We start from the raw sequence: 22,045 nt of genomic DNA on the forward strand, positions 1-22,045 counted from the left end.
TCCAACAGATTTTTTAAAACTACCATAAAACTATAAAGTGCGAAAAGGAGAATATCGTAGTTTTCATATTTGAAGCAAGCTCAAAAAATAATGCAATAGTTTTTTGTGTCTTTATAAACACCCAATGGATTCTATTTGTTCGCTTCCTGATAAAGGAAAAAAGAACATGTATATCCGCCAATCAATGTTTAAATTGTTATCATGACGTTAAATGCACTTAATAGTTTACTGCTATAATCAATGCTAGAAGTCTAAAAATGGATAAACCCGTTAAAATTGAATATATATGTGTGTGTGTGTGTGTATATATATATATATAAAGAGAGAGAGAGATGTGAGTTATTATGCAACCCTTTACAGTTGTACAACCAATACAACTTAATCTCAATCGTTCATTTAATTTTGATGAATATGTGATTTCATAAAAGTTTTGATTATTCATAATATAAAATATTGATCATATAATGAACCCTAGTCATCTTTCATAAATATCTCAATTGATTGAGTTGCATTGATTATACAAATATGATGAGTTGCATTTGAAACGTTTTCTCTCTCTTTCTATATATATATATATATATGTGTGTGTGTGTGTGTGTGTGTATATATGGTTTGTTATGCAATTTCTCTAATTGTTGCAACCAATATAACTACATCTTAACCATCAATTATTTTCATCAACGATTGCCAGTTGACTGATCAGTTGAAAATTACCCTTATTTAAAAAATGGATGATTTTAAATGAGGTTATATGTGTTGTAAAATAGGAAGGATTGTATTTGATTATCCCTCCCTCCCCCGCCCTCCTCTCTCTCTCTCTATATATATATATATGATTGTCTCTCTCTCTAACCAACTAATATATATATATATATATATATATATGATTGTCTCTCTCTCTAACCAACTAATATATATATATATATATATATATGATTGTCTCTCTCTCTAACCAACTAATATATCATGATCTTTGTAAAAAGTTTTTTATAACTTTCATCCTTTTAGTAAGATAATATCACTGTTTCAACTGGACCTGCATCTGATCCGCCTTCCTTTTGCATTTACTATAACATAGATGATTACCCACTTTTTTTTAAGTATATAATATTTATATACGATAAATACAACAAATAAACCCCGCACACTCTCTTTACTTTCGGTGAAGCTTGAACTTCTGACCTCTTAGAAAACCAAAGACTATGATTGCCCACTTTTAAATAATCACTCACTATATTATATTAAATCAAACACCATTATTCATTATTATTTCCAATCCCGACATCTACAAATCGTGTTTTATAAATCATAAATTATATATGTTGTCTACGGAACCATGTAAGCCGATATCGAATAAGAAATTGACACGTGGATGATTGTGTGAAGGGTAAAGAAACATAGTTGGCAAATGGTTTTAAACTTGTAATCCAAGTAAACCATGGTTAACGAATAACAAGGGGGTTAATTGCGAACCCAACACGTAACAAGTCGGCCTGAGCACGCATCGAATTGGAACCTAACCAAAAGCGTCTGGACCACATAACAAACATGTGGCTTATCGGGTCCAACTAAAATAATTTATTATTTTATTAAATAAAAATATTAATTAATTACGGGAATTACATTTTTTAAAATTAATTTTAAAATATTAACTAAAATGATGAATAAAAAAAATCAAATGCAATAAAATATTAAATCTGAAAATTTGTCATTATGTTGTCACATCTTCTGTTATTATATTGGCAATGTCATCTCTCTTTAAGAATTAAGGTTGTTTGTTTACATTTTAATAGTTTAATTAAGAATTAATTTTTGAATTCTTAAAAGATGAATCTTGTTTGACAAAAAAAAAAAATTTGTCTTATTAATGATTTTAAAACCTTCTGAATGATTTTGTATCTTGAGTCTCCCTTAACCATTAAGCGCCATAATTTCATTGTAAACAATTACCAATCAATAATATTTCATTTGCACTGTATCATGATAGTCTCTTAATCATTATACATCAAACCATTCAACAACTGTCAAACAACTTCTTAATAAAAAATCGCTCTAAAGAGCTATTTACATAATTTCTTGAAAAATTCATATTTGTGTCCCCTGTTTTTTAGGCATGTGGGACTCATCTATACCAAAAGACAAAAATCGCTAAGTCCCTAAAAAATGATTATTTTGTAAAAGGCAAATTGCATGAAAATATAACAAACTTTAACTTGATTCTTATTTTTAATGACACACTTTTAAAACATCCATTTTGGTACCTAAGATGTAAAATTATAAATATTTAAGTATTCGGGTAATCGGTTGAAGACTAATTTTAGATTAAAAAAATACACGTCACTAACCACGTCAGCAAATAATACCAAGTTGGATACCACATTACTCGTCACATCAGCATGATAACCGGTTAATGTTTCAACTGGTTATCCAGTTACTTAAATGTTTAAAACTTTATATTATAGATACCAAAATAGAAGTTTTGAGAATACGTTATTCAAAATATGAATTAAATTAAAATACGTTACTTTTTTCATGCAATTTACCCTTTTAAAAAAATCCATTTGAAAAATGATCATTTTACTGACATGGATATTAACTTAATGGTTATATTGTGAATCATGTGAATTACGAAGTCAGAATATGACCTCTCTTTTTTTTGTTTTGTTTTTTTTTTTTTTGTTTTGGAAAACTCAATATTATTAATTTTCACATTTTATGTTCACATGAGTTGAAATACGGATTAATATGTAAAGTGGGTATAAAATAAAATTTAAGAATGGGAAAAAATATGCGTTACATCGATAATAATTAAACCATATTTTATTTCATTTTAATGCAATTTGTTTTAAAATAATCGAACCAATTTGATTTTAGCGAAATTTGTGTGAAACATTGTGTTTTGCAACCATGAGCCACCGAGCTACGTACGGGAAGTTGTTAAGCATTTGCGAAAAACTACAACGAAAAGTAAAAAACTAAGAAGATCACCAACGGAAATAACTGATTGACGGAGAGATGAAACGATGGTAGATCAACGACACCGGTGAGACAAAGACAATAATAAGTTGGATGATATATTTTACAGGGGCAAAATATGTCAATATACTTGGCATTTGTTTCGATTAATCAAAATCGTCAATTAAATGTTACAAGCCTTCTAACATTCCTAGTTCAGGATAACCGGATCTTAAAGGTCGTTACATTAATCGAAGGTTTTGTAACTTCAATGATTACTTTTAGTTCCAAAACGGGAAGTTTGAAAAGTTTGTTACGTTAATTGGTGATTTAAAAAAAGTTCATTATATTGATAGACGGTTTTCACTCAACTATTACATATTATTATGAACATATGCAAAATTTGTTCATTTTAATACAATTTTTTTATAACAAGAAATTTTATGTTATTCACCAAATGGTATTTGACTTAGCGGTATCGTAGTCTTTGGCCTCCTAATAAATCAAAGCTTCAAACATCACCATAGATGAAGATGATATATGAGTTTATTTGTTACATTTACCATATATAAATATTTACTCAAAAACCCGCTAACAAACATCTTAGCACAATATATTCATCATGACATCATGCGACCCATTTGCAAAAATCTAAATATTCATATGTGAATGGAATTATGTGGTGAAAAATATCTTTATAATATTCATTTTTTTCGTTGATTTATCTTCCCCATGTGACATGAATACGTCCTTTCCTATGGAAAGCCCATTGAATTTTAAATTTAGCCCAGTTTAAATCCAAATCAGTAATAACTAACCAGTGACATTGACGAAATCGATAAATCAAATTGGGATCGAACTAAAACAGATTGAAATTAACGATATTGGCTAGGTTCGTAAGGATTCTTATTAAGCTAGGTTCATTGAACAATCCATTCAATCCAAATAACCGTTTTTTTTTTTCAAACTAGAAACGTTGCTGTTTAGGTTTGTTTTCAAAATTAAAACAACTCATTATTTTGATTCACAGTTATGTATAGGATCGAAACGGTCGGGAGTGAAATGGTTATAAACTGAACCGATTTAGATAGGTTCGATTTTCAGTTTCTTTTATTTTCCCAGTTTTTGGTCTTGTGTGGTTACAGTCTGGTCCACACCCTTCATTCAGATAAACTGTTCATCTTTAATTCCACATGTGACCTTCTTATAGACCATTTCGTTTTGTAAACGTATTTAATAAGGAGAATGGTCTTTTTTTGATTATTCAAATCAACTACTGCACACGCCTACTCAAACCCATTTTGCCTTTACGCTTCAAATGCCGGTATGAGTTGTTAATGGCGGACATGATGATGACACAATATCGTCTTTATTGCATCTTATGTTATTCGACCTTCCTCACGTCCTTCTGCCGATTTTGCTAGATATGCAACTGACCCTCGAACTAGCTTTATTACTACAAACCTACGATGCACTCAGCCTACAATAAATCCTCTGTTTGAGCTAAACTTAAACGGCTAAACCTGAACCAGGGGTCGCAACCCCGTCACCATATATTTTGCTCCATCTAAAACCCTCTCGTCTCCATCTTCTATACATTATTAGCCCTTTCTTGTATTATCGATGTGAAAGTGTAAGCTCAAAAGTAATAAAATAAAATTAAGAAAAGTAAAAAATGCTAAGATGAATTAATATCATTAAAAACTGAAATTTTAATTAGTGATAATTTTATCATATTCTACGTATTAAATGACAGATTTACATACCTTTACACATTAAATCATAGATTTACATAAAAGTTTACCATAAAAAGGTAATTATGGCTATTTATTACTGTTTTTCATTTCAATTATGAACTTGTATTTTACAAACCAGATATATTTTAATTCATTGACAAATTTCATTCAAATACATCTGGTCAAACTCAAACCTAATTAAACCCCATTATAGTCTCCTCTGTTATTTTTCCTCCCATAATCAGTTCCTTAAGGAACATTTTGGGAATCAGACGCCATCTAATACTATTTATTTTGTTTCTATATACAGGTTGTTTTAGATGTATGAAAACTTCTGTTTTAACAAGACAGTCCGTTGATTGTAACAGGTTCGAAATACCACGGGCTAGGATAGGTCATACCCAACCAGTTACATCTTTTGAATAAGTCTATTATGGACTAGACTTATATGAGTAATAATAATTCACCTGATAGATTATATTTCGTTTCTTACCAGCCAAACAAATGATCAACATTATTTAATGACAATTGAATTTATTTGAATTTAGATATGTTAGACATATTCCATCCATTTCAAAAACATCTTACAAAAGTTGTTTTTTTTGGAATAAATCTTTATCTGTAGATTTTTTATTCCCAGATATGCAAACTAGCTCTTATGGTTGCATTTCGAGAAGAATGCGGAAAAGTTGTATTTCGCAGGGACTTTGGTTTACTGCACCACTTTTGATATGCTCTTATCTGTCACGAGTCTTTCTAGTCGCTCACGTTTCAGTTTTAATCTTGGGTGATCTTTGTTGTTGTTTTTTTTATCTGGTTTAATTCGGTTTAACCTTGTTTTCAGATTATTTTGTTTTTGTTTGGTTCTGGTGCTTGTAGAACATTTATCGGTTTTTCTATAAGTTCATTTTGGGCAGTAATAAATGGTTTGTCTTAGAAAAAAAAACTCAAATACCCACCTGGATTTATAAATTGGTGTGAAAGATGAAATGTGAAATTGAGGATATGTTTGGGATAACTTATTTGAAACAACTTATGATTTTCTATAAAAGTATTTTTTAACTTATTATAAGTTAGAATGATTTAACTTCTTCAAAAACTTTTTATTATCGGTTTAGCATCAGTATAAGTTGTTTATCCAAATACTCTAAAGTGTTTATTATCGGTGTCACACTGAAATAAGTCAATAAATTATTTTTATAAGCAATATCAAAACAATAAACAAGAAAAATATAGGGACTAGAAATGTAAATTGAGCCGACAAAAATTAACCTCGAGAGATTTACAAGGACAGTGAAAGAAAAGCTTAAAAACCAACGATACGTGTGGGGGCGGTCTCTTCAATTCAATGCCGTAAACCAAGAGTCTTTTCTTTCTTCCATAAATTTCAATTCAATTCGTTAACTTTCCCAACTACAATCGGATTCCTCAATCTTCTTCATATAATTATCCATTTACATACCTAGATTTAGATGTATATATATGTATACGTCTTTCCATTTCATCGGTTTTGCCCTACCAAACCCTAACAATTTGAATTTGATTGCATAAATCTTTTGGGTGTCTTTTTTTGGTGGTGTTAGTTTATGAAATTCTTTGCTTCGTAAATATATCAAGTTAGAACAAATCCTTCGTTGTTTTTTTAGTCGAGGGATTGGAATTTGTTGGTTTCTGTCGTGATCGATTTGAGGTATTCAACAGTATCGGGAAGCGGTTGGGGTAAAGAAATCGGATTGTGTTGTTGAAGTAATTTTGGATGTTTGTGGTGTGTGGAGATCGATGGTCAACACATATGTGAGTTGAATCGCGAATTCTGGGTTTAAATTAGGAAAGAAGGGTTGAGGTTATGATCAGTGCAGAAAACAGAAGAACAAAGGATTCTGGTATTGAATTGGATAAATTTTTGAAGACTTTGTTGCTTCTTCTTAGTTCTGGTGATGAGGAAGATTGACCAGAAGCCACGGCAAGGTGGTGGTGGTCGGAATGGCAGTAACAATGGGTTTATTCCGACATCTTTTCGTTCGATTTCTAGCTACTTGAGGATTGTGTCGTCTGGTGCATCCACCGTTGCTTCCACTGTTCGGTCTGCAGCTTCAGCTGCATCCACGATTGTGGATCGTGATACTGATGCAGTTCCTGATCAGGTCAGTTGAAACTTTCGTAAAACATATATTGAGTTCAAGATTGTTCTTTTATTTGTCAAAAGTTAATTTCCACATTTGGAATTAGGGTCCTTTTTTTGCATATGTAAAGCATTTTTTGTGTTCTCAAAAACTAATGTGCAATGTAACTGAATTCATAACATGTTAGCATATTTATAGCATATAAGTTTAGAAATAACTTAATATAAGTGCCTTTTAAGTATATAGAATAGAGATTGAAACAAAGGGTCTGTTTGGTTGGTTTTTCATTAAGTCCTGTATGGATATAGCTGTCTGTGTGGATTATTCTGTCCGTATAGATTGGGAGAATTTTAGTTTGGGAGAGTTTTTTTCATAGATGGAAGGAACATGTTTTTTAATTCGGAGGGGCAGGTTTGGAGAAAAAACTTGGCTTTCTGCATAAAGTTCTCCCTTAGAAGCTTACTGAATAAGCCACTTTCTATATCATTAAGCCACTACCAAATAGTCATATATAGCTGACCGAATAAGTTGTGTAGCTAAGTAGCTAACAAACTTGCCCTAAATTGGACAAGTAGAAAAAAGTAAGTATTTAGAGTATTTTGACAAGGGGTGGTTTCGAACAAGAACCATTAATATATTGAGAACTTGGGAACCAAATTTTCACGAGTCATTCATGATGAATATCATTAATATTATTTTAGGGTTATTGGTCATGAATAATGAAACTGCAATGGTATTCATGATGAATAATATTCAATTATATTTTTGAGGTTGTTTTTTGTGAAAAGTTCATGAAATAGTTGGTTCATGGATTCAGATTCTTAGCATATTTATGATTCTCATGTTCGATGATGTCCATTTCTCTATCTGAAAAAAGTAAGTTTCATGGTGGTTGTGATCTATGATTCTTGAGCTGCCAATTATGAGTCCAAGAGAGAAGTTACTTATTACTATTTGGTTGCTGTGATTTACCGGCCAGCGTTTTGGGTAGTTAGGAAGTCGAAACTTTTTGTTGTTTATGGAACAAATGAAAAGCTGAATTGTTCGGTTGCATTGGCATTGATTTGTTTGTTTAGGTATAAATTTATGATTGATTTGATATTGATTGTTTTGGACCTCTGGACATTGATGTCTTATCCTATGAGATTTTTTATTCTTGTTGAATTTACATCAGTTAATTAATTATTGTGCATTGTATCTTGTCGTGATTTACTTTAGGTTATTAATTGTATTGCATTTATTGAACTATATAAGCATTAGATATGCTTAGGATAGTTTTAGGTTATCAATAAGCAGGATATAATTTTCTTTTAGTTGACAGAAGAGCAAATGTAAACTACAAAGTACTAAAAAGATGTAAATTAATTATCGTTTAGTTACTTTATACCAACTTGAGAAAGTGTTACGTTACAACGTTTTTGGAACTAGCATTTACTGGCATAAAGATGCAATAATATTCTGACATACCATATTTATTGACAGTATGCACAGAGCTGTACACGAACCCAACCAACTCGAGGTTGTTTCAACTTAAGAGCAATCAAGATATTTTGCTCAACCAAGCTTTGATGAACAATTTTGAGATATTTGATCTGATAATCATGAAAGCTATTCTATTTGTGATGGCTCTTAAACCTTACCCTATTTTGTTTTGTTCTGTGATTCTGTAACATGGTTATGTATATATACATATCCCGAATGATTGCTTGAACGTAACTTTTTGATTCAAACTGTTCACAATTTTGTTTGGCTTAAATACTTTGTAGAGATTGATTTGATTAATATAGAGCTGTGTAGGTTTTGATATTGTCAACACTTGGCCAATTAGTCCTTTTTTGCAACTTCTGTAAGAATGAAATAAATGCACCAACAAACTTAAGTTATGACATTGAAATAAGACACATTTATTGGGCATGCATTCATTTCAACCCCCAAGTCCCATCTTCGGGTGGGATATACTGATATGCTGGGTTCACTTGGCTTGGTTTTAAATGGTATCTGTTTTTATGCTTTATAAATGCAGGTGCTCTGGGCTGGGTTTGACAAACTTGAATGTGAGGGAGATAACTCTCGTCGAGTGCTTTTGCTGGGATATCAGTTTGGTTTCCAAGTGTGGGATGTTGAAGATGCAAACAATGTGCATAACATAGTCTCTCGATATGATGGTGCTGTTTCTTTCATGCAAATACTACCAAAACCAACCGTGCTGAAGCATTCTCAAGTTGAATATGCAAACAGTCGTCCTCTACTGGTAATTTGTGCCGATGGATCCTTTTCTGCAGGTGGAAATGCTCAGGGTGGGCCAACCATTTCTAGCAATGGTAACATAAAAAATGGTTATGGTCAACTAAATGGTGGTTTTGTGCCTACTGTAGTCTGGTTCTATTCATTAAAATCTCAATCTTACATAAAAGAGTTGAAGTTCAGATCAGTTGTTTACTCAGTAAGATGCAGTTCCCGCATTGTTGCTGTTTTACAAGCCGCACAGGTTCGTTTTGCTTTTTCTGCAATTCATTGAGCAATCTTTATCCTTTACTACCACTCACTTTGCACGAGCCGGGGTCTTCACGATAAGCTGCTCTACTCTGTGGGGTAGAGGTCAGGTCTGGTCTGTGTACCCGGACCCCACCTTCATTTTGGGATATCTCACCATCATTTTGGGATATATTGCGGTCATTTGGTTTAGTTTACAGGTTTGTTTGCTTCTCATTCATTTTTTTAGCCACGCTGCTTTTGTCTTCTATGAACATCTAGTTTTATGCATATGCATTACAGGTACATTGTTTTGACGTTGCAACTTTAGAAAGGGAGTACACTATCCTCACAAATCCTATAGTAACGAGCTCCACAAGATTTGAAAATATAGGCTTGGGGCCTCTTGCTGTTGGTCCTAGATGGATTGCTTACAGTGGTAGTGCTGTTGCATTGCCAAATACCCGTGTGAGCCCACAACATCTTACTCACTCAAGAACTTTTGCGGCCTCTGGTTCAAATGGGAGCATTGTTGYGCACTATGCAAAACAATCAAGCAAGCAGCTTGCTGTAGGAATTGTTACTCTTGGGGATATTGGTTATAAGAAGCTATACCCTGGATTGAAGGAACATGGAACACCTAACAGCCGTTTACCTGATGCAGAGAATGTTGGAATGGTACGTATTTTTCTTTATAAGTATCCTTCTCTGAAATTTTCTTTCTTCCCATAGAGCTTTTGTAATTAATTTATATTTTACTTCTTGTTGATGTGTTAGTGACTTAGTGTTCTTTACTTACCAAACCCAAGTTTGTTTAGGTTAGTGCACGAGTTTAGAAATATCAATAGCTCTTTCTTTTTTCATAATTTCACTGACCCATCTGCTCTAGCATCATTGAAATGTTATTTTTTGTAGTAGTGAAGTAAAACGGTCACTTTGATGGTTATATACTAATATTCTGATCGAGTGATTTGCTTTGGCTTTTCATGAGAGGAGTTAAAAGTATCAACATTTATTAAATCAAATCCTGTTTCTCATTGGTTTCCAACAAATTTGATTGTTAGAGAGAACAACGACAACAATGGCATGGAAAGAAAGTAACTAAGAAAGCGTAGATGAGTTAGCAATAGTTTGCAATGTGTAATCCATGTCATTCATGTGAGTTACTTAGGGCATGTATGGTATGCTGATGGAACTGGAAATGACGGGCGTGAGTGAGGTTGGCGGGTGGAACTATTGTGGAAGGTTTTTGGGATTTAATTTTGACATGTGTAGTTTAGTAATTTACCAATCTTGTCCAACCTTTCAGATTTTTGTTCTTTTTATTTTCCTGGGAGGAAAAAAATGCATATTTCTCCCTACTCAGGACCGTCATATCACGGTTTAAAGTCGTGCTAGACATTGGACAACAAGTTTCTGTTTTGTTCTGTCTCACATACCAAACACACCCTTGTAGAGCAGCAAAAATTGGACCTTAGAAGATAAAAGAAGGTTTTCATTTGAGAATGCTTCACTCTATGATGAAATGACTTCTTATGCTCACCCTACCAAGGTATCAATTAGTTGTTGTTCTACATGTTTCCCTTTTTTGTTAACTAAGGGTAAGGGGTTGTTTGGTTGGTTTTCCATTAAGTCCTATATGGATAAAGCTGTCTGTGTGGATTAATCTGTCTATAGAGATTGGGAAGGTTTTCTCATATATGGAAGAGCATATTTTTTTATTGGGAGGGGCAGGTTTGGGAAAAACCTTGGCTTTCTTCATAAAGCTCCTCCCTAGAAGCTTATTGAATAAGCCACTTTCTATATCATTAAGCCATTACCAAACAGTCATGTATAGCTTACGAAATAAGCTGTGAGCCCATTAAGCTCATTAAACTGCTAACTAGTCTCTAAGCATTATCATAACATAAGTAACATCATGATACTTGAGTAAGCATATTTATTGTAATTTATTTGCTTGGGAATAACACCTATTTATTTGCCAGGTGATAGTTAGAGATGTTATCAGCAAATCAGTAATTGCTCAGTTTAAAGCACACGACAGTCCAATTGCATCATTATGTTTTGATCCCAGTGGTACCTTGTTGGTGACAGCTTCGGTTTATGGTCATAACTTCAATGTTTTCCGTATTATGCCGGGGATTTCATGTAGCTCATCTGGATCTGAAAACGATGCGTCTTATGTACACCTTTACAGGCTTCAACGGGGTTTTACAAATGCGGTAAGAGACTTAAAGCATCTCCAACAGATTCTCTATACTTCCTTTAAAATTTAGAAACAACAGTTAAAATCTTCAAAAAACAATTATATTAATCTCCAACAGTTTCTCCATTTTGGAGATTTTAACATAAAGTATATTATTAATATTCAAAAGATTTAATATCCCAATAAACTTTATACGAAATGATGATATGATCAACTTCATTGGTGGGAAGAATAAAAAATATTTCTATCTCTTCAACATATAATCTTGAAGAGTTCTCCAAAGTTGGAGATTTTTATCCTCTTTCTTCTACTTTCTCCATTTTGGAGGATCTTTTGGAGAAAAAAGGTTAAAAACTCCAAAACCGCATGTTGAGGTGAGGCGGCCCAAAACCACACCTGAGGCGGCACCTCTTGGACCCTGGACGAGGCTTACTCCTTGGTTAAAGTGAGGCGGTGTCGAGGCGTACGCCTCAGATGATCTGCTTTAGTAATGTTTTTTTGGCTTTTTATAAGCTTTATGGTAGTAGTAGTAGTACTTTTTTTTATAGTATAAATGCCTTTCTTTATTTTAAAAAAATAAAAGCCAAAGCCCAGTGGCGCCAATGTGTTTTTTTAATATTTTGAAATTAAAAAGCTAGTACTCTCTCCTCAAATCAAAAAGTGTGGTTTGACCCTTCCACTTCCTCCAAGCAATCAATTTTTTCGCACCCTCTCTGCCTATCACATGGTTTCACTCTTTCCTTTGTCAAGAACTGAACAAGCACCCTTAGTAATTTAATATCATATATATATTGTTTATAAATGTATATATATATATATTTGTGTAGTATATATACATATTTTGGCGTATATATATTTCTGCCTCGAGGCTTATGCGTTGCCTCGTTGAGGGAAAACGCCTCAAGGTCCAATTCCGCCTTTTAAAATCTTGCTTATATTTATGCAACATGAATCAGGTTATACAGGACATAAGTTTCAGTGTGGACAGCCGTTGGATTATGATAAGTTCTTCTAGAGGCACCAGCCATCTATTTTCTATATCTCCATCAGGGGGGCCAGTTAATATACAGTCTGCCGAAGAATCTTTAACTACTAGCAATGGGGGGTTCAATTCTGATGCCATCAATAAACCTCCAGAGTTCGGGTTTTCTGGTTCAGGTCCACCGATGCGTAAACAACAGAATCTTTGTGCTTTTGGTCCTCCAGTTACACTCTCTGCTGTCAGCAGAATAAGAAGCGGAAATAGTGGCTGGAGAACTGTGGTATCTGGGGCTGCTGTAGCTGCATCTGGTTGGATGAATTCGTCATCCGGGGTTATTGCCTCTACATTCCATAAATGCAGAAGTAACAATCTGGGTGCAGATTTAAGTTCCATGATGCCAAAGTACCACATGCTGGTTTTTTCATCTTCGGGTTGTGTGATACAATATGCATTGCGTTTATCATCTGAGGTAGATTCTGTAGCCGTAATGTCGGGATCAAACAATGGTTATGAATTCTCTTCTGATCATGATTCAAGATTGATTGTTGAGCCAATTCAGAAGTGGAACCTCTGTCATAAACAGAACAGAAGGGAGCGAGAAGAAAATGTCGACATTTATGGTGATAATGGACATACAGACAGCAGGAAAGTATTCCCCGAAAGAACTGAAAATGAGAATAAAGATTTCTTTGATGGTACGAGTAAAGTCAAAAAAGAAAATGTTAGTTTTGAGGAAAGGAATCATGTGTATATTTGTGAAGCTGAATTACAGATGCACCAATCGCATATTTCATTGTGGGCAAGATCACAGGTATAAGCTAAATACATATTTTCTACTTTTTTTGGAAAGTGAAAAACTGAGGAACACCCCGGTAACTGTTCATCTAAACGATATACATATGTCCATACAAGTAATTGAAATTGTTTCTTGGTTTTTATGCACGTGTACATGTTATGCACATGTGCATACCGAACAAATTGCCTTCAAAATTACTTGTATGCACATGTGCATACCATCCAAATGAACAGTTACGAGGGTGTTCCTCCGTTTTTCAACTTTTTGTAGTTCTCCCCTGAACCTGATCTTATATATATGGCGAAACTTTCACACAGTCTAGGGAGGTTGGGATCTACTGGTAACACCGATACTGCTGGGCCAATGATCCTTCCATTACTAACCGAGTTCCTTATATTCCTATTGATTCTTGGCAGGTATACTTTCAGTCTTTAATGATGGATCATATCATAATGGATGGGGTAAATAAGTCAAATGGTGAATTTGAGATAGAGAAGATCCCAGCCCACACAATTGAAGCCAGGTCTAGATACTTGGTTCCAGCTATTGATCATCTTCAAGGACCCAAAGTTCAAACAACAAGGTATGCATGTATATACGAGAGTTTTTCACAAACCCTTACTCTAATGGTGTATAATTCTATATATGGTCTCGGTTAAAACTTCTGTTTTAGTTCCAGGAATATTCTTAGAAGTGGTTGAATTGTTAGAAAATGAAGCTACGGTACCTAGGAACTTTTATTCTCTTTTTGTGGGTTTGAAGGTTAAAATAGTCTATTTGCTACAAAACCAAACCAAACCAAACAAACCAAGTAAGTGCCACACTAAGTAGGGTCTGGGGAGGGCAAGATGTAAACACACCTTACCTCTACTTTGAGGGGGTAGAGTGTCTGTTTTCGTAAAACTTCAGGTTGTAAGATCAAGGTCTCTGGCTGTTACTTATTGACCCTTGTGAGAATATGTGGGACCCCCAGAGCAATCTCCAAAAGAGCACTTGAGGAGAAAGGGGAGGATTTCCAACATATATACATGATAAATGGTCCAAGTCTAACCGATGTGGGACTCCCAACACACCCCCTCCAACTGAGGCTAGATGGACACAGCGAAAGTGTCGACAGGGGGCTAGCGAGAGTGTCAGGTTCCTAGGGGGGAAAACCTTGGCTCTGATACCATGTGAAAATATGTGGACCTCCAGATCAATCTCCAAAAGAGCCCTTGAGGGGGAAGGGGAAGTTTCGATGCATATACAGGAGAAAGTATGTGGGATCAAATGGGAAATGATGAGACAAAAACTTGTCCCTTGTTTGGCGCACCTTGAGATTTGGATAGGACAGGATAGAGTAGGACAAAAAATTCAAATTGTTGTCACACCACAATACGTGGAACAAGAAATCGGGAGATAGGATGATATTGGTAAATTACTAAACTACCCTTACCAAATTAAAACCCAAAAACTATCCACAAGCCTACCTCGCTCTCGTGGCTGTCTAGTCATGTCCTGTCTGTGTACCAAATGCACTCTCAAGATTATTAGTTATGGCGAAGTTTTAGTAAGATCACGATCTTTAGTCACAGTTTTGATCAGAAGCAGTACTTTTAATGTTTCTGAGCTTATTCTTCTAACCCCCAATTCAGCTTAGGGGCTGTTTGGATTAATTCCTGTATGGAGTAGTTTGTCCATATAGATTGAGAAGGTTTTTGTTTGGAAGGGTTTCTTCATAGATGGAATAAGCGTGTTTTTTTTTGAGAGGGGCAGGTTTGGGAAAAAACTTGGCTTTCTGTATAAGGCTCCCCCCTAAAAGCTTACTGAATAAGGAACTTTCTATATCATTAAACCACTACCAAACAGTCATGTATAGCTGACGGAATATGTTACGAGTCCCATTAAGCTGCTAACAAACAGACCCTTTAAACTTTATTTTCTTTTCATCCAGGGTTTTTTCTTTAGATCACAACAGCAACATGGGCACTCCTTATCACTCCTCTGGGACGCAAGACCATGATAAGATTTCACTTGAGAGCAGCTGCGATCCTATATACTCAACACCAGATGCTGTTGTTACAGCAGTTGGACTTGAAAATGGCGATGAAGAAACTGGGGAGGATGCTCGTGAAATGCCAAATGAAGATACCAATGGCTTTGTAAATACCGACATCAGCCGTATATTTCCTACTCGATTTGAGACTGTAGATAATAGAGAATGCTCGTTGAGTGAGACCCAAACGGAGCTTGTAAATAATAACATAGGTCAGAAACTGGAAAACCAATATGAAGATCAAGGCGACGAGTTTGATTAGAGGTAAGTTTCTTTTAGAGCTTTAAAAAGTCACTATTTGCTTACGATCATTGTTCTAAAAGGCTCGCTGCAGCAGCCACCATGCCGTCTCATGGCTCATGGCTTGTGTCTCACGCCACGTTAAGCCTGTGGCACGCCATGGCGTAATACGCAGTTTTTGTAACATGATATTTGATTTTACTTACCTTTTCAATATCTTATTTGTTAGTTTTTAATATATATAACTTGACTTGTTATCATTGATTCATTGAGTAATAGTAGAGAACATATGTTCATACATACATATATATATATATATACATACATATACATACATACATACATACATACATACACACACATATATATATATATATATATATATATATATATAGACGGAGGTTTAGGGGAGAATCCCGAAAAATGAAAAGCTGAGCCGTTTATCTAGACGGTATGCAAATGTGCATAAAAACCAAGAAAAAACTTCAATTACTTGTATGCACATGTATACTATGCAGATGAATGGTTACCTGAGCGTTCCTTAGTTTTTCATTTTTTTGGGGTTCTCCCCTGAACCTCCCTCTATGTATATAATTTTATATATGATATAAAGATTTGCCGCCACAAGTCACGCCTTGAAAAACATTCTAAAGGCTTGACCTTGCTGCCTCACCACACCACACCTCAAGCTATTTAGAACCTTGCTTATTACCGCTAAACTCGCTATTTGATAAGCCATTAACTCTTGTATACTTTTTGCCGGATGGACCGGTATGTTTGGTATGCAAGTAAGGATGGTACAAGAATTTGTTATCTTACGTTTGGTGGCCGGGCTAGGATAGGACTGGACCTAGTGAGACAAAATTACACTTTTTCTTTCCCACCTAAAAAGGTGGAATGAGATCAGGGAGATGAAGCAAGATTGGTAAATTACTGAACTACCCTTGTCAAATTAAAACTCTAAACCATCCAGAATTCTTTCACCTGTCTACCTCATTCTAGCCAATCCAGTGCTGTCTGTTTGTTATGCTAACGGCACGGTAGGCGTGTGAAAGAATTAATGAAGGTTTTAATTTGGAATGAGTAGTCTAGTAATTTACAAATCTTGTCTTATCTTCCTGATTTTTGTTCCATCTAATTTAGTGGGACAATGAAGATGCATTTTTGCCCCACTCTGGTTCTATCCGATCCCTGTCTAGTGTCGCCCCAAATTTAGGAGAACAAGTTTTTTACCAAACGCACCCTAAAAGTACATTAGTTTTTTTGTGTGGAAATGGGTGATCTCGACTAGTTATTGTAAGCTTCGCTCACAGCCCTGATATAAATCTCCCAGTGGCTACAAGCGTATATGTATATGGCAGGATTCGTACCGGGGTTGATTTAATAAAAGAACATACAGTTGCTAATACAGTTTGTGCCTTGTGTTCGCTTTGCAGGTGTGCATTGTGCAGTGTCTTATTTTATTGTTACGGGTATTTACATCCTTACGATGGTTCCTAATATAAAGAAGAGTGAATCCCGGTGAGGTCTTTACTTGGATTTGGGATTGTGTCGAAAGTTTGTTGTTCCGATGACTTGTGTAAATAAAACTCAAATAATCTTGAATAATGAATTGTAATGATGTGGATAGTAGCATCATTTGCAACTCTTTTGGTTTCAAGATGTTTTTATGTTTGTTCATTTGTTTTTTCTTAGTCTTTTTTCGGGTTTTAAAGAGTATGGTGCGATAAGAAGCAACTACATGTTTTTAGCGTACATTACCGACCCTTCTGAGCCGGTACTGAAGATGAAGTCGAATGTGATGAAATAATTTTATTTCATTTCACCTCGATCTTTAGACCGTCTTTAACGGGACATCAATCTTACACCAGATGTATATCGAGACATCATGTCAAATATCGAGAATCCTACCTGCTAAGTGAGGAAGAATACTCTTATTTGGTTAGCACTTATCGTATAAGAGACGTTTATAAACAATCCATTTTGATGGCTAGTAATATTACTTGACAACAAGTGAGTGGTGATTTTTAATGGTAAGTATTTATCTGGTAAGCATTTGGTAAATAGTTCTTAATGACCAAATTTGACCCCAAATTACTTTAATGTGGACATCAAATTTTGTGTAATGAATAGTATCACACCAAAAATGTGTAATGCTATTCGTTTGTACTAAATTTTATACCGATAAGAAAAGATGAAAAGGAATGTTTAAATCTTACATTCTGGTATAAGATATGAGAGGTTACCATCAAGATAGATTTATTATTTTTACCAAAATCTACACCAATCTGTGGATTTTGTATTACCTATCGGAGATTTAAACTATATTTAACTGAAACGAGTAGTTTAATAATTTACAAATTCTGCCTCATCTTTTTCCCTTTTTTATTCCGCTTATTTTGGTGGGACAAAAACGTGTTTTGTTCGACTCAGTTGTCATATTTCAGTGTAATGTCATGTCAAACGCAAAACACAGTTTTTGTCATGTCCTGCCTAAGAAATGCAATTTAGTGACTTTAGGGTTGTCTTTTGAAACAAATCTGAAATACTTTTTACAGTAAAGATCAAGTCTGTATACGTCTTTCCTCCCAAACCCCACCCCAGGTTGGCATGTTCTCGCAAGGATTTAGGAACAATGATCCCGGTTCTATCATATCTTATCCAATCCAAACACACCCATAAATATTATTTTTTTGATTAACCTGAATATCCAACCCGCTATGCGAGTCGACTAATCCTAGGACGACCACCTGCTTTGCAGATGGCCCGGAGTCACCGCATTTGAACATTCGTGGCCATAAAGGGATTTTTATTCTTTCTTGAATTTAGGAACACCCATAAACCAACAAATAGCAAACATAAACATTGAATATTTTAATTGGTATAACTTAAAAGGTATGATACCATATATCGTCAACAACTTCAAATTACACACAGAAAACCTAAAAAGAGTCAAAGGAATGACAAACAAACTGCTTGATTGTCAAATTAAGCCACTGGTGGGTGAAGCATATGATCCTGTGATGTATCGACAGCGGCTGGCGGCATGAATTGCCACATACCCATTCCTGGATAACTAATAATAGGAACCAACTTATTGCCCATCGCTTGGCCTCCGGCTGCAGCTGGATATGCAGCAGGTGGTGGAGCCATGAAGCTCGGTTGGGTGTTCATCGAGTTAACTTGTTGTTCGAGCTTCTCTTTCTCGGCTTTTAGCCTCTGCTTTTCATCCCGTAGTTCGTTCTTCTCAGACTTCACACAACAAGAATCCATAAATCCGGGGTCATAGTAGCTAAATAGCGCAAAATGCATCAAAATATAACAAAGTTTCTTTAGTTTCTATTTAGTGTTATGATGAAGTGGATGATAAACTTGACATCCACGCCATCAAATGTTACAAGATTAGCAGGTAAGCGGTCAAAATGGATACAAAATAAGAAATTTAAAAACTTTGTATCATTGAGTGAGAAAAAAAATGTTATACTGAATAGGAATCAAGGCAAACTTTGTTGCATTTTTCCCTATCAAAAAAAATAAAATGGTATTGAGATCACCTTCAGCTCTTTGATTTTCTCCTGGAGATCTGAACTCGAGTCTTTCAGTTTCTGGGCTTCGGTTCGTAGTTGAGTCACCATCCGCACAGCATCAACCAAAATAGCAGCCTTATCGGTTTTAAGGGGCCTCCCAGGCTCAAGGATCGAAGCCAATTCGACAAACCTAAAAGTCGTCATATTGTTAACATGAGAGAGATAGAGGGGGAGGGGTTGGGGGGGAAGGGGTGCATAATGCAAAGAGTGTGGCATACTTGTCATTTAACTTATCCCTCCTCAATTTTTCTCGGCATGCTTTGGAGCTTGTACTACTGCCAGGGTCAGCCCTGCCCCTGTTGAACACGAGAATCCAAAATGACAAATTAAAACCGAAAGATGGCTACTTTTTTCTCATCAATTCAAGTAAATACGTGCAAGAAGTCTTGCCCAAAGTTTGTTTGATCACATCTAGATATCGTGATACAATGCAACATCAACACTTAAGGGTGCGTCTGGTATGCAGACAAGACAGTACGGGCGAGAGTGAGATAGGCAGGTGAAAAAATTGTAGAAGGTTTAGGGTTTTAATTTGACATGGCCACAAAGGTAGTTTAGAAATTAATAATTTACCAATCTTGCCTTGTCTCCCTCATTTTTGTTCCACTTATTTTGGTGGGACAGAAAAAATGCCTTTTTGTCCCACTCCGGTCTTGTACTCCAATGTCATACCAAAGGTGGGACAAGAAGTTTTGTATTGTCCCGTCCTGTCCCACATACCGAAAACTTCCTAAAAGGACGACATGGAATTGCAGGTGACATTTCCAGCTATATTTAATGGAAAAATACAGTTTTGTATGTTGTAGCTCCTATGAGTGATGAAGTATAAGTCTTGATGCAAAACAAGCTAAGCATATGTGCATCGACTATGGAAACTTCTCCGGCACTCTAAATTGATTTTCCTTATTTTTTTGGCTTATACAATTATTCGATGAAATAAGTTTGTGACTACATCGCAAGCAAATCAAAGTGGGAAGAAGAAGACCCGTACATAAATGCTAACATAGTTTCTTCAAAAAGGATCCCCAACCCGTAGTAACACAAAACTATAACACTCTTAGCCTATTTCTCTAACCGATAACAAATCCTTCCACAACTATCCATAAAGGGATATATTCACACAAGCTTAAAAGTAAACCAAACCAAATGAACTAGTATGTGCAGATGCAGACCCAGAAATTTTTTCAAGTTGGCACAATTTGACTATTAAAAAAAAGTCTAATTTCTTTCTTCAGAATATTAGTATAGATCTGTTAATTGGTTCCTTGGCCTTAACTAGAAAAGACCATGTTCGAGTCCGGTCTACATGTATTTTTTAAAACACAAAAGGTATATAAAAAGAACACTAAAATTTAAGCTAAAAACAACAAATTTGACGACTCTGGGACTCGAACATGGGAATTTTGTACAAAGGCAGGAGCATTTACCATCTTAGCCATTAAAGTCTTGTGTTAACATTTCAGTTTCAAAAACTATATTGATGCATCCAGCCAAACAATACAGTGGTACCCTTCATAAACATAATATTTTCCCCTTACGTAACTATGAGGAGATGGTCTGTGCCACCGTATCAATCCACGTGGGTCTGCCCCTGGTATGTGCCACCCAGAGGTGGGGGTAGGGGGTGTAAGATGTATGCATACCATGAGTCCATGACTCTACCCGAGGAGTAGAGCTTTTGTTTCCATGAAGATCCCTGGCTAGTGAAAAGTGTGTGAACGAGCAGAAATGACGAGTAATAATTACCTCTTTTTTGAACCAGTTTCCTTGTAGCCATCTGCATCCACAAGTGAGCCATCTGGTTCCACACTGTAAGCAGGATTGATTAGGCATGATGAAGATATGAGTAAACAAAGTGAAAGAGAAAACAGTATGAGTAGGCGTAAATATCCAAGGGGCTGTTTGGTTGGTTTACCATTAAGTCCTGTGTGGATTAATCTGTCTGTGTAGACTGGGAAGATTTTTGTTTGGAAGGGTTTCTTATGGATGAAAGGAGCGTGTTTTTTAACCGGGAGGAACAGGTTTGGAAAAAACTTGGCTTTCTTAGGAGCTTACTGAATAAACCACTTTCTATTAAGCCACCACCAAACAGTCTGGTATAGCTGACCAAATAAGCTGTGAGTCTCGTTAAGCTCAAGGCTCTAAATTCAACCAGTGGATCCCAATTCCCCAATTAGCAGATAGAAACTCAAAAAAAGATCAAAAAATAACGAATACTCGGATGAAGAAGATTAGGAATAATTTTAATATACCAATCTGCCTTTCGGATTTCACAAGCCAGTAACATCATAGAACTATACTAAAAGTTCTAAGAAAAAAGTAGTTAAACAAGAAGATCTTCATGAAACTAGAATCAAAACATTGATGAAGAACATCAATTGTTAAATCCTCCAATCTAAAATCAAGACACCATCCGCGTTTCAATATCTTTGCATAATTTCAATAAATTGCATAACCAATTGCAGAAGCTAAACCTAAAACAACGAAAAGAACCATAAATTTCTTCCAAGTGTAACACTGGCACACGAAAACTGAAAACCCCTATATTTAACGTTAGATCGAGTCTCTCAATTTCGATCAAGCAAATTAGGTCAATTATACAATTACTAAATCCAATACGAAAACACACATACCAAGGGTTAGAAGCTGAACCATTCAACGCAGCCTGCATGGGCCAACTGGATACACAAGCCGGAGTGAGGAGATTACCAACGGGAACCGCAATATCATCAATCAATCCATAATCGTAGATCCAATTCGTGTTCTCCGGAGAAACCATCGCCGAAAGATACACACAACCAAAGAATTTCCAACGGGAATGTACCGAGAAATAGAGAAAGTAGGTAGGATCTGAATATCTCGCCGGCGTTGGTTATTCTCCGGTGAGAAGATTGGGGGAGATGGTGTTGGTTG

At 35.4% G+C, this 22,045-nt stretch overlaps 2 protein-coding genes across 2 annotated transcripts; one reads left to right on the plus strand and one right to left on the minus strand.

Moving 5' to 3' along the window:
• The first annotated feature begins 6,053 nt into the window (after positions 1–6,053).
• Positions 6,054–17,224, plus strand: LOC112514301 (autophagy-related protein 18f). Its single transcript, XM_025120673.1, has 8 exons — positions 6,054–6,835; positions 8,838–9,302; positions 9,590–9,964; positions 11,272–11,508; positions 12,449–13,285; positions 13,687–13,853; positions 15,204–15,569; positions 16,982–17,224. The coding sequence occupies exons 1-7, from the start codon at positions 6,629–6,631 to the stop codon at positions 15,565–15,567; spliced, it is 2,652 nt and encodes an 883-aa protein (XP_024976441.1). The 5' UTR covers positions 6,054–6,628; the 3' UTR covers positions 15,568–15,569; positions 16,982–17,224.
• Positions 17,225–18,395: 1,171 nt separating this feature from the next.
• On the minus strand, positions 18,396–22,045 carry LOC112514680 (transcription factor ILR3-like). Its single transcript, XM_025121275.1, has 5 exons — positions 21,766–22,045; positions 20,879–20,941; positions 19,351–19,428; positions 19,100–19,262; positions 18,396–18,797 (listed from the first exon to the last, which is right to left on the minus strand). Exons 1-5 carry the CDS (start codon positions 21,909–21,911, stop codon positions 18,534–18,536), a joined length of 714 nt encoding a protein of 237 aa, XP_024977043.1. The 5' UTR covers positions 21,912–22,045; the 3' UTR covers positions 18,396–18,533.

The sequence above is a fragment of the Cynara cardunculus genome (assembly GCF_001531365.2).
Source record: "Cynara cardunculus var. scolymus isolate 2C chromosome LG 6, CcrdV1, whole genome shotgun sequence".
NCBI classification, from domain to species: Eukaryota; Viridiplantae; Streptophyta; class Magnoliopsida; order Asterales; family Asteraceae; genus Cynara; species Cynara cardunculus.

What these genes read in the sequence shown, in the direction of transcription:
- LOC112514680 (XM_025121275.1), bottom strand. Translation starts at nt 21,911, where the DNA reads ATGGTTTCTCCGGAGAACACGAATTGGATCTACGATTATGGATTGATT. An exon ending in GGTTCAGCTTCTAACCCTTG is followed by an intron (nt 20,942 to 21,765) that starts GTATGTGTGTTT and finishes TCCTGCTTACAG; the next exon opens with TGTGGAACCAGATGGCTCAC. An exon ending in GAAACTGGTTCAAAAAAGAG is followed by an intron (nt 19,429 to 20,878) that starts GTAATTATTACT and finishes CGTGTTCAACAG; the next exon opens with GGGCAGGGCTGACCCTGGCA.